This window comes from Chiloscyllium punctatum, chromosome 24 (assembly GCF_047496795.1).
Source record: "Chiloscyllium punctatum isolate Juve2018m chromosome 24, sChiPun1.3, whole genome shotgun sequence".
Classification (NCBI taxonomy): domain Eukaryota; kingdom Metazoa; phylum Chordata; class Chondrichthyes; order Orectolobiformes; family Hemiscylliidae; genus Chiloscyllium; species Chiloscyllium punctatum.
The window spans coordinates 55022909-55044796 of NC_092762.1; the positions used below are offsets into that span (position 1 = coordinate 55022909).

The window sequence follows — 21888 nt, forward strand, 5'->3', positions numbered from 1 at the left end:
CTAATAGATTTACCGACAGCTTCAAGACCAGAAGAGAGAGGAACTATCTTGCACAAATGAAGTAAACAAGCTTGAGGGCAAAGATGCAGAAAAGAACAGAACTGGACAAAATTGGTATGGTTTGTATGCAATTTCTGCACATAAACCACAATCTATCAATTCAGCTGAGTTATTGGATAATTCAAACGCAAGTGGGAAAGTGCCCAACAGCAGTTAACAAGTATCTAGCTCCACTCAGATGTACACACAAAATGAATGGTGTACGGTACTGTGATTACAAAACTGTAATATAAATTAGGCATTGCCTGGAAGGCAAGAGTGTAATTCAACTGGTCACAGAGCGATAGTGACTGCAATGCAACCAAGCTTTGGATTCCCCACCATTCCTTCAGCTTGAAGTCCCATAGTAAAATTTCTCATTTCCTTTTATATGTCAGGCTCACCATCTGTTGTTGGAAATAATAACTGCAACTTGTATTTATAGAGTGCCTTCAACACAATGAAACATCTTCTGAGGATGTTACAGCGAACCCTGTAAGAAGCATCTTTTAATTTTAATGAATGCCTGCAGAGTATCAGCCCTTTCCTTGGGATGGAGTCAGTACCTGGGCATTGAGGTTTGTAGTGTGGCCCAAAGACAATCGCTTCTCAATAGTTAATTAGAAGAGCTTTTTGCACATCGCTATGGAACGTTGAAGAAGCAGTCTAACAATTTGGAGACAGTAGAGGGTTAAAGGATTGCAGTGGGTGAGGTATAGCCAGGTGCTGTCAGTGTACATGTGGAAACCAATGCTGTGTTTTTGGATGATATCTTTGAAGAGAGAAACCAGACGAGTTAAAGACTGTTCTTGGGAGTCACTAGGGATAACAGCGCAAAAGTGAGAAGTGATTATGGATGATTTTCCCACAATGTTTACACAGTTAAGAATGGATTCAGAAGAGAGCTATCTAGGTATTCCTATTGAACAGGGTGACAGTAGAGAGGTACAGGAGGAGGATCTTGTGGTCAACTGTGTCAAATGCTGCAAAGCTGTCACAAAAGGACAAGGAGGGGTAGTTTACTTTTGGAATAGTCACATAGAATACCTTTTGTAACTTTGTTAAGAGCTGTTTTGGTCATGTGATAGGGGTGGAAAGCTGATTGGAGGCATCCAAAATGGAGTTTAGAGAATAATTGGCATGGAAACCATCACTAGCTCTATGTGATGGCCATTTCCCTTGTATAGCCAATATGTCTGCTCCTTTCTTCTCTGTTACCTGGCACTTTGATAATTCATAAAAACCTAGCTTCAGTGTTCTAACCTGTTGGCCTTATCCCTACAACATTCTGATTGTAATCTAACATTAATTTCCTGAAGTGTAAAGTTGTTATTTAATTTTGCTATAAAAAGATCCAAACAGACCTGCACAATTTTTCCCACTTTGCTTTCTGAACTACAGCTTTTAATTCCAGAATTAAGTTTAGTGACAGCCGAGGGGTTGAAATAAATGCTATTGTATTGTTTCTCTCACATTTTGAAGGAGGAATTAAACACTCTCCAAAACCATAAGTATTATTTTCCCCAAAAGCATCTTCTAATGCAGATGAAAATTACATCTTTGGATTGAGCCACTTTAAAGGAGATGTCATTACTTAAAGGGAAATTTAAAGTCGGGTGGAAACAGGGAGACAGACTGTGGGTTGGTTATTAATTTGGTTTGTAGGAACAAAGCAGTACATATGCACATGCATAGTATGATCCCATATGTCATGGTCTTGGACTGGAACTGGCCCCAAATCATTCCCATTCATTGCTTCTGTAGTGGGATTGACTTCAGAACCTGAAATTAATTCTTCGACACATTGCTTGGTAGACTATCAGTTTAACTGTGTCACTGAATAACTGAAAGAGAATGAGCAAAGATTCCAGTATTTTACAAATATAATTGTGGAGCTAGTTGCTAATCTGTCACCTTGTTCAATGACAGTACGTTGGAAGGAATAGGAAATTATTTATCATTATGCATTTCTACAGATCATTTAGTGTTTGATTTTAGCCTTGACTAATGTTTTGAACCATGAAATAAGGTTTACATCATGCAAATGTCTCAATGTTATCTTGAAGGCATACTTTCCAATTCCATTCATAATGTGAGAGAGTTAAAACAAATACTCATTTACTTTATGAACTACTCTTTCTTCATGCATTTTTCAATTATCCAATGACTCAATTCAGTTGATAATTTGGATATGGAACTGGAGGACTTTTCATTTCTGGGAAATTTCTGAGAACTGAATTCACAGCTCAGGTTCAAGTCTTCTTTCTACCCAAGAAAAGTCCTGCAATTTGCAACTATCTGATGCTAAGGAAGCCAAAGCACAAAGGAAGTTTGGAACAGTAACACAATTATGAGATGACTAATCTAGAGATCAAGACAAATTATTCAGGGGCAAGAGTTCAAATCTGGACTTTTCAGCAAGGGAACATAAATTTAATTCATTAAATTAAGCTGAAAGATTCAGCTTTTGTAATCAATATCAATAATGGTGACTATGTGACGTTGAATTGTTGGGAAAAAAAAACATATTGGTCACTAATAATCTTCTCAGAAGGAAATCTGTCTTTCCTATCTGGTCTAGGCTAGTTTTGATTTCAAGGAGAAAGTGAGGACTGCAGATGCTGGAGATCAGAGCTGAAAATGTGTTGCTGGAAAAGCGCAGCAGGTCAGGCAGCATTCAAGGAGCTGAAGAAGGGCTCATGCCCGAAACGTCGATTCTCCTGCTCCTTGGATGCTGCCTGACCTGCTGCGCTTTTCCAGCAACACATTTTCAGCTTAGTTTTGACTTCAATCCCACAACAGTTTAGTTGGCTCTTAAGTGCCTTCTGATGTGGCACAGCTAGCCACCAAGTTGACAATAAGAAGGTTCACCCCCATTTAGGGCAGCATGGTGGCACAATGGTAAGCGCTAATGCCTCACAGCACCAGAGTCCCAGGTTCGATTCCAGCCTCGGGCGATTATCTGTGTGGAGTTTGCACATTCTCCCCGGGTCTGCATGGGTTTCCTCCGGGTGCTCCTGTTTCCTCCCACAGTCCAAAGATGTGCAGTTCAGGTGAATTGGCCATGTTAAACTGCCCATAGGTTAGGTATGTTAGTCAGAGGGAAATGGGTCTGGGTGGGTTACTCTTCGGAGGGTTGGTGTGGACTTGCTGGGCCGAGGGGCCTGTTTTCTGTTTCCACACTGTAGGGAATCTAATCTAATCTCCTTAATAGCAATTAGGGATCAGCAATAAATGCAGGCTTTGCTCGTGACACCCACATCCTATGAATTAATAAAACGAAGTCATGGACCTATACAGAGGTTGAATGCCAATTAAAACAATCCACTGTGTAGATTGTGAAGGGGCAATCTTAGTCATTCTTATGACCATATGATTCTAAGGCTGCATACAGTCTGATTTGAAATGAACTACACAGGAGTATGCTGTGTATCATCAGGAAGACACAGAGAGGCAGGCTCGCAGTAATTAGTTCGTGTGCACATTATGATGAGACTTTTTGGTGAAGCACTAGGGCCAAAACAGCAGAATACCATCAAGATTGAAAAGAGAAAGAGAGCGAGCAAATCTTGCTGACATCAAGCTTTGACTTTAAAAGCTTGCAAACTGTATCTTGTGTTGGGAGGGATGAACATTTAACTGCAAACTGCAAATCAATACCCTCTGAAGGAAGATATAACAGCAAAAGATAATTTGAAGGCCAGGTTTGTGACGGTCAGTCTTTACAATAAGAAAATCTCCATAGAAGGATGATAAGGGGGAAACAGCTATAAGAGTGACAGTGGTGTTGAGGTGGCTGGGGGAGTGACATGATGGGTGACTGTTAACAGAATTGTGGTATCAATTGTCTTGGTATGCTGACTATAATTTTCTGTCTCCTCCATTTTTTATGCACAGACAGTAACTACCAATACTCCTCCTTACCTCACTCCCTTTTCAGTTTCTTGCAAAACTGAATGATAGACAAGGTCTTTGTGTTTTCTGAAAGTCTACAGGAAATGTAATCCTCAGGCCTGCCAGCACTCGTTACCTGATTAGGTAAATACTTGTCACATTCTAGTATAAACACAACTGGTGAATCCTGTCCTAATCAGCCGTTCTTTAGGGTGGGAACAAGGGTTTCTTTATTCTTGCATTTTTTTCTCTTCATGAAATCTAGATTCAGTTCAAAAGAAGTGGAAGGAATCCTAAATTATAATTAACTGTGTTTATAAAATTTTAACTCCCAGAATTTTTCACACTATGGAATTTGCTCAGGTTACGGTCAATTAAACAAATTAAAGCAACAGAATCCCTTTCTCTAGGAGCGTAGAAGCTGCATTTAATCATTGCCATGACTTGGGTAATTTATTTTCCTGACTTGAGTTTTCACTCTCTCTCTCTGTCTCATAAACACACACACACACATCCAGACACACAGACACACACACCACCAACTTTTCTTTATTCACCTGTGGAACGAGGGTCTCATTGGCTAACCCAGCATTTATTGCCCAGTTCTAATTGCCCTTGAGAAGGTGGAGGTGTCCACATGTGTCTGCTACCCTTGTCCTTCTAGATGGAAGTGGACTTCTGGGTTAAGAAGGTGCTTTCTAAGGATCTTTGGTAAATTTCCATTTCAGAGATGCGATGCCATGCTGCTACTGAATGTCAGTACTGGACAGAGTGGATTTTTGAGGATGTGGCGCCAACTAAGTCAGCTGCTTTGTCCTGGATGGTGTCAAGCTTCTTGAGTGTTGTTGGAGCTGCACTCATTCAGACCAATGGGGAGTACTCCATCACAGCCAAAAAAAAATTGCTGGCAAAACTCAGCAAGTCTGGCAGCATCTATGGAGAGAAAGCAGAGTTATCATTTCAAGTCCAGTGACAGGTCACCAGACTGGAAATGGCTGACTGTGCTTTCTCCCCACAAATGCTACTGGACCTGCTGATTTTCACCAGCAATTCTGTTTCAGATCTCCAGCATCTGTAGTTTTTTGTTTTATTTTAGTTCCTTGTAGATGGTGGACATACTTTGGGAGTCAGGAGGTAAATTGCATACTGTGGGATTCCTAGCCTCCGACTTGCTCTTGTAACTATTGTATTTATATGGCTAGTCCAGTTCAGTTTCTGGTCAATGTTAAGCCCCGGGATGTTGATAATGATGGTAATGTTACTGAATGCCAAGGTTCAATAATCTGTTACTCCAAAGACCACTACCTGGACATTTAATTCCATGGAATATATTAGAATAACTTTGGCAGTAACATGCTTTTACTGTGATGCACTTTGCCCAATCTATACTGATAGCCTGAATGATGACCAGGCAACCTGAGCCCACTCCCTAATAGTCTGCCTCTCAAAGAACTGTAGTAATTATCAATGCTCATTTTAAGCAAGGTGTCAACTTGTGAAACCTGAGAGGGTTTCATTATCATATTTTATCATTCCAGCACTGCATCCAAATCAGATACATTAATCTCAATAAATCCAAAAAGTATAGATTTGGCAATGGAGCACTCCAAAAGGCAGTGTTCAAACATTTTTCTGAAAATCTCCAGGCATTTGGGATGGATTTTCAGCTACCACTTGATCACACTGCTATCAGTCTTCGCCACCTCAGCTCTGTACAACTTGTGGATTAATGTTTGCATGTAGAGAGGTACAGAGAGGGAACCCTTGAGTTTTGGGCCTAGAGACAGCTGAAGGCATGGCCACCAATGGTGAAGGAATTATAATTGGAATGTGTAAGATGCCTCAATTAAACATGTGCAATTGTCTTGTTGGGTTGTGGGATTAGAGGAGATCGTAGGCATAGAGAGTGAAGAGACCATGGAGAGATTTGAAAACAGGAAAGACATTGCTTGAACAGGAGCCACTGTAGGTCCCTGAGCAGAAGAGACTTGGTGGAAACACAGACAGCTGTGTTTAGGATGTTTATAGAGGGTGGAATGGGGGACACCAGTCAGGAGTGCACTGAACTAGCTTAGCTTACTCGTTACTACTATCCTCGAAGAGGAGGGTGAAAAATAGAACACATGAGGAATATGTGCAAGGTTTTAAGTCCTAGTGTCTGACATAGAGCCTCAACCACTTCAGGTCTAAGTGACTCATGGTTACACGACTACAGTAATGGTTGTAAATTAATATTTGCCCGCATTTCTGTATTGCTGTATCAGCAGATGAAGCGTTTACGTGGATGGTTCATTAAGTTACTTCACAATCTCTTTAAATTCCTTCCTCATTTATAAAAAATACAACCCCATCGACAATCATTCTGAGCTATTTTTAGAAGCTTGTAAGGGATGGGAGGTATCGAAGAAAATGCAGAATTGAGCAGTAATCAGAATTTGATACCCACGTATCAAATACAGTCTCACCAAGTAATATAAACACCTACTTAATTGTATCTGAGGGCACACAAATGTACAATAACAAAGTCAAGTTTCAGTGAAACTCAAACCAGGTAAAATTGTGGCAAAAGCCCTTGTGCTTTCCAAAATTCTTCCAGTGAGCTGAAGTTTGAATAAACTGGTGTGTTGCATGGATTATAGATTTTATTTTTGCCGAATGCAAAAAGAAAAGCATGTGCTGGAAAGGTTACAGGGGACAGATCAATTCCATTCTTGTCATGTGGAAAGGTCTGCTCATCACAAAGTAGAAATGTCAGACCCTTTCACATAAAGGAATATAGAACTAAAATGGAAGGAGACAGGCCACACGAAATAAGTCAGGAGACATAAAATCTGGAAAAAATTACGAATTCTCCACAGCAAATATTTTTGTAATCAATAATTCATTTTCTTTTTGCAGAGTAAAATATCAAAGTGAAGAATGGAGTTATCATTAAGCTGACCCTAGCATATGAAGTCCTCACACATTCTTACTGGTTTTAGTCTCCTTGTGGTTAACATCTTGAAAATGTCGACTCACAAAATGGTCGATCCAGTAAATATAGGACAACTAGGAATGTCTTATATATAATTCTGTCAGTTCCATAATTTTAATAGGGGTTGCAGGAATAGGAAGATAACTCAGCTCCTAATTGGCTTGCATTCGCTCTGCTGGTAAGCATGAAAACCAGGGAAAGCAGCAGTAAATTTGAACTGGGTCAACGTTTTAAAGCTCGCTTGCCTGTTAGTGGAGGTTACTCTTCACTGCTGTAGGAAAACATATGACACTGTCAGATGCACAGATTTTCTTTTGTGCTTGGGACTGAAGCACATTATTGATCAATGCGGGACTGCTCAAAATCCTTGAAAGAGTTTGAAAGGGTAAACAATGAACGATTACTTTCTCTGGTCAGTGAATCGGTAACAGGTTTTGACAAGTAACAAAGATTTGAAGTCCACAGTCGGAACAACTTGACAGATTTCATTAGGTGCTACACAAGTGTGAGAAACAAGCTCCACAATTAAACGTCCACTCTTGTGAAACTAAATAGAAACAAGACCATCTCCAGTCCAGGCTTTCCTAGCTTAACCAAAGGCTTTATTACACACTTTTCCTCTACTTGAAATCATTTCTACTTTGTGTTGTTCCTTTACCTACAACATATAACTGTTCATAGGTGTTTATAGCACAGAAGGAGGCCATTTGGCCCATCATTTCTGTGCCAGTCACAAAAATTTGAATTGCAAAAATCACATTTGCAGCTTTTGGCCCAAACCTCTGGAGGCTATGGCAATGCAATAACTGTTGGCAGCACGTTTTCAGGGAAATGATTAGTCCCCACTATCAGCACCAAAAGCTGAGGAGTCAGCCCCAGCTACAGGCAGTATCCCAGTGCAACAACTGGAGGCAGTCAATTAACAGGCTGGTTCCCCACTGCCATCTAACTGGGGACAGCAGCCTATCTCCCAAATCTGCTGGCCATCAACTCGACAGAATCATAGAACCCTACAGTGTGGAAGCAGGCCATTTGACCCATCAAGCCTGCACAGACCCTCCAAAGAACATTCCACCCAAAACCACTGCCCTCTACTCTATCCTCATATCGCATTTCCCATGGTTAACCCACCTAGTCCCCAACATCCCTGGACACTATGGGCCAATTTAGCATGGTCAATTCACCTAATCTGCACACCTTTAGACTGGGTGAAGAAACCTGAGCACCTGGAGGAAACCTGAGAACATGCAAACACCACACAGACAGTTGCCCGAGTTTGGAATCGAACCTGGTACTGTGAGGCAACAGTGCTAACCACTGAGCCACCATGCTGACAGAATCCTTAGCATCGTCTTTGAAAGTGGCCAGTCTTTCAGCTGAAAGGTGGAAAGCCTCCAGGGTACACTGCCCTTGATAACAAGGTAGGCTGCTTTTAATGAGTTGGCTCTGGCAGGTAGGCCCAGGCGACTGGCAATGGCAAACCTTCAAGCAGTGTCGCTGGTGGCTACAAATAAAGCCAGTATGTGTTGTGGGCCACTCTGTACAACATGTAGCAGCCATAATGAAAGGGTCTATGTGGCAGTATGTTGGGATGCCACCAAGCTTTGTAGTAAAATGCCAGGGGCAGCAAGTGGCTTTTCTTGAGTACCTAATGGCACAATTGGTAGGTGGCCAAACTGTTTTCTCACCACTGATGATACAGTGCAGCATTTGGAAGAAACATCAGGGTCCACCCACAATGCTTTCTGCCACCATCTTGCCAAACTACACAAGTTTCAACTCATCTCAATAGATCTGGTAAAATCCAGTCTGGTACTCAAGTGACTGGTTTTCCTGCAAACCTGAGTGGAGTAAAGATTTAGATTTATGATCAGTCCTGCTAAATTCTGTCCTATTCAACTTATTTCACAGGTATTAGTGCAGGTACAATGAGCAAAATGGCCTCCTTCTGTCCTGAAATTTTTGTGATTCCTTTTGGTCTAAATATACATCTAGAGATAAAGCACTACAACAGGATTATTTCCGCTCCGTCCCCTGAGTTAATTTGCCAAAATGTTACAAGTCCTGCAGAGCTGCCAAGCCTTGTATAGGCTGCCAGGGTCAATATCCCTCAGTTGACAACCCTGGCTCATTAGGTAGCTGGCGTCTTGTGTTGTGTAGGCTGTAAAGGAGACGAGGACTAATGAGTATAGCAAGCACATACAGGAAAGTTACAGGAGGCAACAGTCACTCACTGTGTAATTTGCACACACTGGATTATAAGCATTGGTTCCACATATGAAGAGCGTGCTGCTATTCCTCTTCAGAAGTACTTTGATAAAGTTCCGACATTCTGCCTGAAAACAGAACAAAATGACCAATTACAACTCCTAAACAATCCACATTTATGATTTTTTTTGTTCTGTAATTTCTATTAATGAAAGAGAATATAAAGTATACTTTCATGATGCTAGTTGCTTCATGAAAACTGTTTCTGTTATTGTTTTGGGTTCATGGCTTAAAGCTGAAACCAGCACAAATCTTATCGTAACAAATCTACTCAAAGATTAGCAGTTGGCTCACCTAGAGCTAGAGCAGACGATTGTCTGCGAAAATTGTTTGTCTAAGCCACTAAAAACTCGAGAATAAGATGATTAATGGTGCTGGGTACAAACTGTCCACATTTTGTTTTGATTTTATACATCCAGGCATTAAACAGCTCTGTATAGTATATAAAATACAATGACAAGGTGTGAAAATTGGACTTATAGAACACCTTTAGCATATTTTTAAAAAGTCCCAGTATTTCACAGAGTGAAGATGACAAACTGATATTGAACCAGAGATGCCCAAAGGCTTGGCTAAAGAGTTCAGAATTAAGGAGTGATTTAAATGTGGGGAGAGAGATATAGCACTTGCACAAAAAACACAGCAAGTTAATATTGTTTAAACACAATTTTATTTCCATTGAAATCAACTTGAAAAACCATCAGGAACAGTACAAAATATGGCACTTATTTACCATCATGCATTTGACAACACGACACAAAAAATAAAAAGTCCTGTGTGTTAAATTATATACAGCTGTTATCACTGTCAAGCACATAACCAGGAGAAAGTGAGGACTGTAGATGCTGGAGATCAGAGTCGAGAGTGTGTTGCTGGAAAAGCACAACAGGTCAGGCAGCATCCGAGGAACAGCAGAATCGATGTTTTGGGCATAAGCCCTGATGAAAGGCTTATACTCGAAATGTCGATTCTCCTGCTCCTTGGATGCTGTCTGACCTGATGTGCTTTTCCAGCAACACACTCTTGACTCAAGCACATAAGCAACAACTGGTATTTATGTGGCACCTTTCATTTTGTAAAACATTCCAAGGCAATTTAAAGGGGCATTACCAAACATAATTTTAACAATGATCCAGATCAGGAGATAACAGCACAAATGGACCAAAATTTTAGTCAGAAAGATGAGTTCTCAGGAATACCTTAAAAGTGGAAAGATAGGTTATGATACAGAGAGATTCAGGAAGGGAAATTTAGAGTTCAGGACTTGGCACATGAAGGCACAGCTGCCATTGGTAGAACTATAAGTGGAGATGTTCAAGAGACCATGAACACAATTGCTGCTGGCTATAATAAGCTGTCCAGCCTAACTCCACCTTACAGCTTTAGCTGCATAGCCATGTAGATTATCGCATTTCAAGTGCACATCAAATTCCTTTTTAAATTTCTGCCTCTACCACCCTTTCAGATAGTGAGTCCCAGATCTCAGACTAACAGTTAGATGAAAATATTTATCCTCTATTCCCCTCTAATCTTCCTGAGAATTATTTACATTTTTTTGCACCTTGCTTTCTGACATTCTTTTGTATCCATTCTTATCTAGCTTCTTTATAAATCCCTGTTAATTCTCCCTACAGCCCTGTCTGTTGCAGCCTCAGAGTCAGAATTCTCCATTTGTAGAAACATTCTTAGACATCTCTCTATCCTCTCTAGTGTGATCACAACTTCCTGCAATGTGAAGATCAGAACTATAGGAAGGACCCTTATCCTGACATAATTAGTGGTTTGTACAGTTCTGCTTGCTGTTCCTTTCCTCTCTTTGTACAGACATCCTTCTGTTCCTTTACTCCTCTCTATATCTGATCATTTATGAAGTGCTACCTTGCATTGTATGCCCTCCCAAAATGGATGACCTCAATTTCTCAAGTTTAAATTTCATTTGCCACTTTTCCTGCTCATTAATATCTTAACATCAGTTCATTAATATCTTCTTCCAGTCTAGATCTTCTTCCTCACGTCAAACCCACTACCAGCTGTTAGTGTGAGGGAGGGACTGCAGGAAATCAGTATAAGTAGGGAAATGGTGTTGGGGATATTGATGGGATTAAAAGCTGATGATTCCCCAGGACCTGATAATCTACATCCCAGTGTCCTTAAGAAAGTGGCCCTAGAAATAGTGGTTGCATTAGTGGCCATCTTCCAAGATTCTATAGAGGCAGATTTGTTAATCATGCCCCTTGAATTTTAACTTAAATTGATTGAAACCTTGAAAACCAAGGGATCTAGTTCTGAGTCCTACAGAACCACACTGGAAAGAGCCTTCAAATTCCAGAAGGATCTGTCAAACATAACCCATTGCTTCCTGCCATTGAGCCAGATTTACTATTTGCCCTTGAATCCTACGGGCTGTTACTTCTCTGACTAGTCCGTCATGTGAGACCCACATCAAGTAGCTACCTGAATAAATCCTCCTTGTTACCTCCAACTAATTTCATCAGGTTAGTTAGATGTGGCCTTTCCTTTCCAACTCCTTGTCTATTATACTTGATGAATCTGTCCTCTCCTAAATGTCCTTTACACTTTGATCCAAAGACTTGCTCATCCCAGAGGTTAGGGTAATGGTCCTTTTAATCACTTGGTCTATCCCTTCATCCTTTTATAAGCAATGGTACAAGGATAACAGTGCTCCTATTCTCCCCACCTCTAAAAAGAGAGGATTTAGAAAATGATGGTGGGAGCTTCTGTTATTTGCTCCCTTGCTTCTCTTACTAATTTGGAATATAGTGCCTGCTGATTTCTCTGCTTTCAAAGATATAAAACCTCTTACTATCTGCTTGCTTACTCTGCTTCTACAATCCAATTTTTCCTTCTTATTTACTCTCCCTGTACTTTCATCATTAAACCTGGAAGGAATGTGTTTGGCCAGGGATGGTGAGAAATACAGGAGAAGTAATTGGCACATATGGCATTTGTTTTATTCACTAGTGGGATGTAGGCATCATTGACTGGGCCTGCGTTCATTACCTGTGCCTAGTTGCCTTTGGTGGTGGTAATCTGCCTTCTTGAAACATGGCAGCCCATGTGTTCTAGGTTGACTCACAATGCCCTTATGGAGGGAATTCCAGGATTTTGACCCACAGATACAGAGAGAAACAGCAATAATGGAGTCCTCACAAGAAGCAGAATTTGAGGAAGTGGAGTCGAGATGGTTCTGGGAGTCAGTGAGCTCATAGTGAATGTTTGTGGATAGTCTAGCCCCAGAAATGGAAATAGTAAAATCAAAGGAGGGAAGGGAAGTGTTGGAGATGAACCATGTGAAGGCAAGGGAAGGATGGGAACTGGAAGGAAGTCCATGAAATATTTTAGTTCAAGGCGAGAGCTGTAAATGCCATTGATACAGTCTTCAGTGCACTGGTGAATGAGGTGATGGAAGGCTATAAATGGATGGTAGAATGTTCCACATATCCTAGAGAGAGATAAACATAGCTAGGACCCATGCAAGTTCCCATTTATTTGGAGGAACATGTCGAGTTGAAGGAGTTGTTCAATGTGAGAACAAATTTATTCCGACAGAGAAGGTTGGTAGATGAGGACAGGTTTGGCCACGTTTTAAGGAAGAAAGGGAGAGCTAGCTCAGATCATCCTTGTAGGAGACAGAAATGTAGTCAAATTGGATATCTGTTATGAAAAATAAATGGTTAGGGTCAAGAAACTAGAAACTGTTGAAGTGACAGAGGGAATCAGTAGAATCATGAGTGTATATGTCTCCCGCCAATATAATTCAAGGTCATGTGTATATAACATTGGAATCTAGTACTCCAGCGAACTCACAAAAATAACAAGGTATAATATGTTGTGAGGTCTAGTAACTGACAGTAACAATTATTCCAGCTCTCACCGTCATCCAAAAATCAATAGAAAAGGAGACCCAATAGGAAGACAGATTTTAAGCCGCTCTGCAATAAGATGCCTTGACAGTTTGTCTTTCAAATGCCCAGTGATAGGGGGAAAACTGTTGGTAATTGTGATTCTTAGAGCTAAGCTTTAGTTGAAGTCTGATGGATGGACAAGACACAAGAAGATGGAACAAAGAACTTGCTTCAATGCTTCTATATCTTATCACAGCTTTCAAGACGTTCCAAAGAGTTTCACATGAAATGAATCACTTTGAAATGCAGCCAATTTGCTACAGACAAACACAGCATCTATTTTGCACACAGCTAATGAAGAATAACAATGACGGCTGACCACTTGCTCTGATTTTCATGAGTATGGGATTCATGTTGGCCACAAAGCCAAGTGAACTTCCTGCCCTTCTTGCCCATAATCTTTGACTTTAAATTACTGTATATTCTTGGAAGACTAATGAGTTCAGCCATAGTTCAGATGGATGGTTATCAGTTATTGTTTTGTATGTCACTCATTCCAACTGAGGAGGCATGGATAGTTGCTTCTGAACCATAAGGTTGTGACTCACTGCCCCACCTCAGATTTGAGTGCAACAATCTCAGCTGACACTATGGTGCGGTCTCACACTCTTTCAGATTAGACACTAAACCGAGGTGCTGTTTGCCTTCTCAGCTAAATCTAACACCGTGGCACCACTTTGACAAGCAGGGGATGTATCCTGACCAATATCATCACTCCATCAATGTTACTACAATGGATTATCTGGTCCTTATCATGTTAACATTTGCATGAGGGAAAATCAGTTTCTATATTACAACTGTGACTAGTCATCATGTATTACTGCATGGAAAGATAATTTTCAACCCACTGAGTCCACACCTATCCACTATCCCACCACTACACCTCAAAAGGAGCTTATACAGCTGTAAAGCACTTTTTGAGGTCATAACACATTGCTGGGGGCAATATAAATGCAAGGTACATTTCAGTTTATTTAGAACACTGGAATAAATTGATGAAGCCCTGCCCTCAGCTTCTGTTTGATGCCTCAAGTGAGGATCAGCATCTTTGACCATATACCACACTCTCAGTACTGATGTGTCAATCTACATTCATGAGCTCACATGTTGAATTGAAACCTGCCTTATCATTCCCACTTAGGCCAATAATGAGGTGTTCTTATATTAAAAGAAAACTGTTGAATACTCAACACCTTTCCACAGTTTGCAACAGAATTATAACCAAGATTTGCCAGAAATATTTGGTTTGTAGTCAAATGAGGGGTACTGTAAAATCAAAAGTAAAATGAAACAAATAAAATGGCTTTCCTCCTCCCAATAATAGTTATGAGAAGGGGTATTACTCACTTCTTGCACAATCACAATGGGATAAATGGTCTCTTTTTTGTGCTGTATGGTTCTATTACAGTCATTAAATTGGTTGGTTAAAGGCTCCAAAGCAAGGTATCTTTAACAGTAGTTCTGCATCAAAAGCCCAGTCCTATCCAATTCATTCAATCTCACTGGTCAAGCAAATTTCTAAGTGGCTTGTCTGCCTGAATGCTTGTCTGCTGAATTAATACAGTATGGAAACAAACCCTCCAGTCCAACCAGATCATACTGAGCAAAATCCCAAACCAAGTTAGTCCCACTGTCTGCTCCTGGATGATATCCTTCCAAACATTTCCTATTCATGTACTTACTTAAGTGCCTTTTAAATGTTGTGACTGTGCCTGTATCCACCACTTCCTCAGGAAGTTAATTCCACATGCGAACCACCCTCTGTGTAAAGAAATTGCCCCTTATGTCTTTTTTGAAATCTCTCTCCTGACAACATTTTATTCCCCCAGATTTTCTGCCCAACTGGGCCTGATTACAGCTAATCTAAACCTCAACAACTTTGATGTGTGACTGAGTCCTCATTCAGCCTCAATGTTCAACCTGTCTCGCTTTTGTAACTGATCCAGTCCATATCACTGACGTCTCTAGTCCTGCCTATAGAAATACCCCTGAAGTCTGAGGAATGAGAAAGAAACAGCCAAACCCCCGTCCCCTGCATTTACGTGGCATCATTCACAACCTCAAAACTCTTTACAACCAATGAAGCACTTCTAAAGTCCAATCACTGTGGTAACGTAAGATACGAGGCAACTAATTTGCACACAGCAAGTTCCCACCAGCAGGAATATGATACTGACCGAATGACCATTTTCTTATTGGAGCTGATTGAACATTAAATATTGGTCAAGTGCACCAGCAACAACCTCCTATCGCCCCCTAATGTCCTTCAATAGATGACACCTTTGACAGGGGGCATCATGTCAGTGTCAGTTGGATTACAATGAAAGAAAAGTGTCCAGGTTTTAGTGGCTGTTTGTTGTGGATGTTACTACATTGTACCCTTTTCATTTTGACTGTCATCCTCAGAGAAGCTGGTCTACTTTTCAGGTAGGAACAGGGAGGATAGAGTGGAGTTGTAGACTAGCACAGATGCAGAGATTGGGGAGATATATCTGGCAAAGCCACACTTGCCAGTCTTTACAGGTCAACTGGAGTTACTGAGTCATTGGGGAACCAAAATGCTTTTGTGAATCAGCTCACAAAAGCAGGGGGGAGACTTCCAGGTTTATTCCATAATTTGGTTAAATTTGTTGTTCTCAGCAAGTGGAGTCTTATGATTGACTTGAGCATTTCTTAGTTCAGGACAGGAAACATCAGTCAAACTTGAAGGAAATACCTATGATAGCTGCTTGCCTATGATAGCTTTCTTTAGTTAAGTAGCTCACTATGTTCAGTGTCTAGGCCTTCACAGGAAGAATTGCCAATCGGGTGAAATTCTAGAGGGCTCCAGGGGGACTCTGGAACTAAACTCCAGCATATTAGAATTTTTAAAAAATGCATTTGTGATCTGATGCATGCTAATGTCATTCTGCTCAATGAGAGGTTGGTACATAACCGATCCCAGTCAGGATCCTCTTGTCTCAGATTGCTTTCACTGAATTGTTCTGCTGCAATCAGCAGTCCTTTGGAGCCAAGCAGCTTGTAAATTTGTACAAAAATAGACGTCTCTGCATCTGTTCAAAAATGCTACTTCATCACCTCAGAGCAAAAAAATACATTAATTCTCAGCTATTATATTTCAATTACTTTTTCCATTTATTTTTCATGGCTGTCGTTCCAAAAGTCGAGGAGGGGATTGTTCTTCATATTTAGTAGAATAAAACCACCACTTTCAAGCAAATGACAGACAAAAGGGAGGAAAAATATCTTGTAGAACATTTTATCTGAGTAGAAATACAGTACAGAGAAACAAGTTACATGCATGCCCTAAAGGTCTCTGGCATTTAGTGCTATCTATAATTCAGGAACTTTAAAGTCTTTTACTGCTTTCAGGATTTACACATCCTATCAAGGCACCTTTTCTTAGGTACGATTTCTGGTGAATTTCTAATGTTGAATATTATCTCCCTCATTTAGGTTTTGCTCACGAGTTCCAAATGTAAAAAAGATGAAGAGTGATTTGGTGAGCAATAGTGATTGCTTCTGTTTTTAACCAGAGAATCAAACAATGGACTTTCACTATGGCAAGCTACAGACGAAGGGATAAAGAAGGGTCCTTCAATTCAGAGATCAGGTCCACAGAGCAAAAATGAATCATTCTGCAATGGTAGTTCAACTTCAAAGAATTCCCAACACCCAACTCCTCTTCACTGAATCTGCACCTTCTAATCTGTTAACTACTCAATTCTTCAGTCTAGTCTAGGCTATCATTGAAATCAAAAGTACAATCAAGAGTTATCATACTATCACATTACTTTCTGTCACAAAAGATACATGAGAAGGACAATTTCAGTACTTGGGGTTCTAATTCATGATAGAACAGACTTGAGTTTCATTCACTGAGCAAAGACACAATATCCATCTTAAAAAGGTGGTAAGACATAGACATTTTAGATGTGAGTAAAATCAAAACACAAGGGCTTGTGAAAATCTGAAACACACCAATTTTTGCAGATTATTTGCTTTCAAAGAATTTACCCAGAACTAGATAATATAGAGGTAAAAGATATAGGTTTATACAAACATCATAGATGCTAGATTTTGGAAGTCCTTCCTACATTCAGGACATAGATCGACAAATGCTTATTAAAAGTATTGGTGCTGTCATTGTATGTCTGCAAAATGTGAGTTGGAAACTGAATTGGAAGTTACAGAGAGAAATAATACATGGGAGATCGCCAAGTATTCCAAATGAACTGACTATGTCCCATGTTGCTGGAACTGTGTTGTGAAGAAGTATTCATTGCAGTGATCTTGATATCTGTAGAGGATTCTGGCTCAGTAGCAGGAATGTTGAAATGGCCCTCTATTATAACTTGGTGTTTAAAGAATTTGCTGGAATTTGGTGAGCTCAGTTGACTGGGTGGCTGGTTTGCAAGGCAATGTGATGCCACCTGCATGGGTTCATTTCCCACACCAGCTGAGATTAACACAATGGAATTTCCTTCCCAACCCCTCCCCCCAGCTGAGTCATGGCAGCCCTCAGATTAAAGCATCACCAGTTGTCCCTTTCTAATGAGGAGTAACCCTATGGTCTGGTAAGACTATGGCAACTTTACCTTTTTAAGAGCTTGGAGGAGAGCAAGTTGTAATTACACAAAGATTAACTGATTCTTGAGCGCATGTGAGGTATGAAAGAAACAGTCTTTATGGCTTCAATGGCCTTTCATACATCCATGCTGTAAAAAAATGTATTAAATATTGTTTAAAACCCTGTTTATGCAAGGCTTTGTTGATAGCAATCACACTGGAAAGTGAATCCCTCCAGGCTGTCAGTTCATGCAACTATGCTGAATCTCCAATGTTACACAGGGACATAGTGAAAGGTGTTGTACTTTACACACATCTGCCCATTCCTCTAATCACTCCAAGTGTACATGTGAGGTATAGTATTAGAGGCACAGCAGGCTATTGGCCCTGGTTCATATTTCTTCCTCTTATCATCTTAAAACAGATTAATTCACTTTTCATTCCGTTGCTCCTTGTGGGACAATGCCGAGGAAAGCTGATTATTTTGTTTGACTACATAACAATTAATTATGTAAAACCTCATCATGACATTTCAATGTGAAATGTGCTTGAAAAGTACTAATAAGGTTCATTGTTTACAGGAATTTAAGGTCCCTGCAAGAGGAATAATGAACAAAATCTCTAGGGTGGTACTGAACTATCCAAACTCAGACACCCACGGTCAATCTCAGTCGGAGCGAGCTTCAGTCTCTCTTGGATAGAATGAGATTTTAAAACTGTCAAGCCTCTAGTTCCTGATTCTTATTCAATGACCTTACCAGGAGATGGCTATTAAATGAGCAAAGGCACAATTGTAATGCTATCATGGTCAAAAACCCACTAGTGCTATTTGTCTGTGATCTCACATGGACAATGGTGAGTCGAATTCTCCAGTATATTTGTTCTTAAATGAGCGCTAAGAAAGAAACCTGAGCAGAACACCTTATTTTCCTGGCAGGATTTCTAACTGTTCAAAATGTTTTATTTAAAATCTTTTAAAGTAATTTCCTGAAGAGGTATTCCATCTCTGCAACTGAGCCTGTGATCCTTTGTTAGACTTGTCAAGCTTTGCATTATTAATTGCAAGCTGAAAAACTACTCACTCACTTGTTAGACAGTGAAAAGCTAAATTTTAAACAGGCTAAGAAATGTTTTATTTCCCCTCAAAAGGAAGCCATTCATTGAGTTTTCCTAGTTCTATTTTCATCCATTAGACAAAAGTACAAAGCTAGATTTAATATTTAGTTCGAAATCACACAACACCAGGTTATAGTCCTGGTTTATTTGGAAGCACTAGCTTTCGGAGCGCTGCTCCTTCATCAGGTGATTGTGGAGAATAAGATTGTGAGACACAGAATTTATAACAAAAGTTTACAGTGTGATGTAACTGAAATTATATATTGAAAAAGACCTGGATTGTTTATTAAGTCTCTCATCTTTTAGAATGACAATGTTCAAAAACATGTTGGACACCAGCGTCTCCAAATCATGACTTTATTTATTTATGGGATGTGAGTGTCACTGGCTGGGCTCACATTTATTGTCCATCACTGATTGTCCCTGAGAAGATAGTGGTAAGCTGCCTTCTTGAACTAGGTGAAAGTGAGTACTGCAGATGCTGGAGATCAGAATCTGGATTCTTGATGAAGGGCTTTTGCCCGAAACATCGATTTTCCTGCTCCTCGGATGCTGCCTGACCTGCAGTACCTTTCCAACACCACTCTAATCTTGACACTGCCTTCTTGAACTGTTGTAGTCGGCTTGGTGTAGATACATTCACAATGCTGTTAGGGAGGGAATTCCAGCGTTTTGACCCAATGACAGTGAAGAGAAACAATGATATGTTTCCAAGTCAGGATGTGAGAAGCTTGGAGGGGAGCTTGTAAATGATGCCCTTTTGTCCTTAAAGACAGTAGTGGTTGTGAATTTGGTGGGTAATGTCTCTGAATCAGACTTGAATTTCTGCAGTGTATCTTTAGGACTAGACACATTGCTGCTACTGTGGGGTGGTAATGGAGGGAGTAAATGTTTGCGGATGTAGTGCCAATCAAGCACCTGTTACATCTGGATGATATCAAGCTTCTCAAGTGTTTATGGAGCTGCACTCATCTCGGAAAGTGAAAGTATTCCATCACATTCCTGACTTGTGCCATGCAGATGGTAGACAGACTTTGGGGAGTTGGGAGGTGAGTTACATTTTGCACAATTCACAGTTTCTGACTTGCTCTTGTAGCCATAGTGTTTCCATAATTAGGTCAGTTCAACTTCTGGTCAACAGTAACTCCTAGCATGTTGATAATGTGGGTTTCTGTAATGGTCATACCATTGACTATTAAAGGATGATTGTTAGGTTCAATCTTACTGAAGATGATTAGAACCTGGCAGTTATATGGTATAAATTTTATTTTTACTTGTCAGCTTTGACATTGTCCAGGTTTTGTTGCATTTCCATATGGACTGCTTTAGTCCACCCTTTTCTGTTAGAACAACTGAAGAGAAAAGGTCACAAAAGCGGGATGAACAAACTGGTACACCGACCATCTGATTTTGCACTAGTCACTGAATTGCTGTGTACAACAGGGAATTTGGAAGATCTCTCTGCAATGGTCCACCTACTGTTATTTACAAGAAGCCAGGCTTATGAGGGTGGAGGAACACTGAGGTTGAGCCATTGATGCAAAGGCAGCCTCTTTGCTTGCCTTTCCTTCATAGTCATCTGAATTTGTGTAGTACAGTGAGAATCATGAACCCAATGATTGCATAAAAGAATATTATTTTCAGAATGCGGGACCCAATAAATATAAACATTTTGGCCGACCTTAATTTCATTCACCATTCAACTGCTTCCCATTTCAGGAACTAATCTTATCTGTAAAATCTGTTTGCACCAGTTGACCCAATAACCTTCTTTGATAATATATCCTTTTAATTTATTATCCTTTAAAATTCAAATACTTTATGTAAATAAAATTCTACTCGAGTTTCCTTTTTACTTCTACCTTGCTAAGAGAACTTGACAAGGTAGACAAGGTGGAGCAGTCAACATTTCTGGTGTAACCCCAAGAAGGGTTACACCCGAACCATTGACTTCTCTAGATCCTGATGCTGCCTGGCTTGCTGTATTCTTCCAGCCTCCTGCTTATCTATGATGGATTACAGCATCTGCAGTTTTTTTTTAATCTCTAACTATGAGAACTTGACAAGACAAACTTTAAATCACAATAAAGCACATCTGGCAATTTGACATACATCTGTAGGTTTCATTTGGTGTACATCCCCAATCCTTTCTTCCCCTCTTAAAACTCATCACCTCACACTGCCATTGAAGACTTCATCTTGAATCCTTGGATAAACTCAGCTGCACTTGGCACTCACCTTAATTTTCAAACATGAAGCATTGGACAATATCTTGTAAGCTTTTAAATCTAACACTTATTGTCATTAAACTACAAGCACTCTGAAAAGCAGAACACATTTTGCAGGGAAATAATCATTGAGACTTGACATATGTGTTTCCAGATAAGATGTTCTTTTGGAACATCTTCTAATTCCAACATAGGGCCATGACATCCGAAACATTAACTTCAGTGACTTTTCCCTTCTCGTGGATGTCCCTGTTCTGCTCAGAAATTCCAACAACTTTTGTATTAATTTCAGTTTGCTAGCACTTGCAAATATTTTGCTTTTGCATTTTTTCATGTTGATCACCAAAAATGGCTATTCGCACAGCATACCCGAGTTGCCTGTTTATATCTGGACCTAATCTGTTTTTAATATTGCAACAAGGAGAAAAGTGTTGTCTAAGTATTTTGTGTTGCATGCAGGACAACCACAAGAATGCCTAATTATAAATCACAACAATTTGTATAACTCCTTAACATAAACTGTGATCGCATGAAATTTGCCATTTTTATGTTTGACCTGATGAGTACAAGATGAGGTGGTTTGGCAACATAACTCACTTTTCAGCAATAATACTGCCAAAGCATCCCGTTTTGTTAGTTAATAAAGATGACAAGGAGGAGAAAGATGACCATTTCATAGAGATGTAAATGCTGTCAAACATGTAATAATCTGACCCAGAGCAACATCCTATTACTCCAAACAACGTCTCAGGGTTTATTTGAACTCAACACATTGTGTAGGAACTGGGAAGAACCAATTGATATGCAAGGTTAGTTCACAACCAGGACCCAATGTGAGGGCAGTCAGACCAGGGATATGTGTAATAGAATTAGA

General features: G+C 40.0%; 1 protein-coding gene across 8 annotated transcripts in view; it reads right to left on the minus strand.

The window, feature by feature from the left end:
* The window catches only part of sema6bb (sema domain, transmembrane domain (TM), and cytoplasmic domain, (semaphorin) 6Bb), a 559267-nt gene that overhangs the window by 156866 nt on the left and 380513 nt on the right, over window positions 1–21888 (minus strand). For all 8 annotated transcript variants that reach the window (XM_072593864.1, XM_072593857.1, XM_072593863.1 and 5 more), the window contains one exon: window positions 9142–9243. In XM_072593864.1, coding sequence (XP_072449965.1) covers window positions 9142–9243 — 102 coding nt within the window. The remainder of the gene's footprint in view (window positions 1–9141; window positions 9244–21888) is intronic.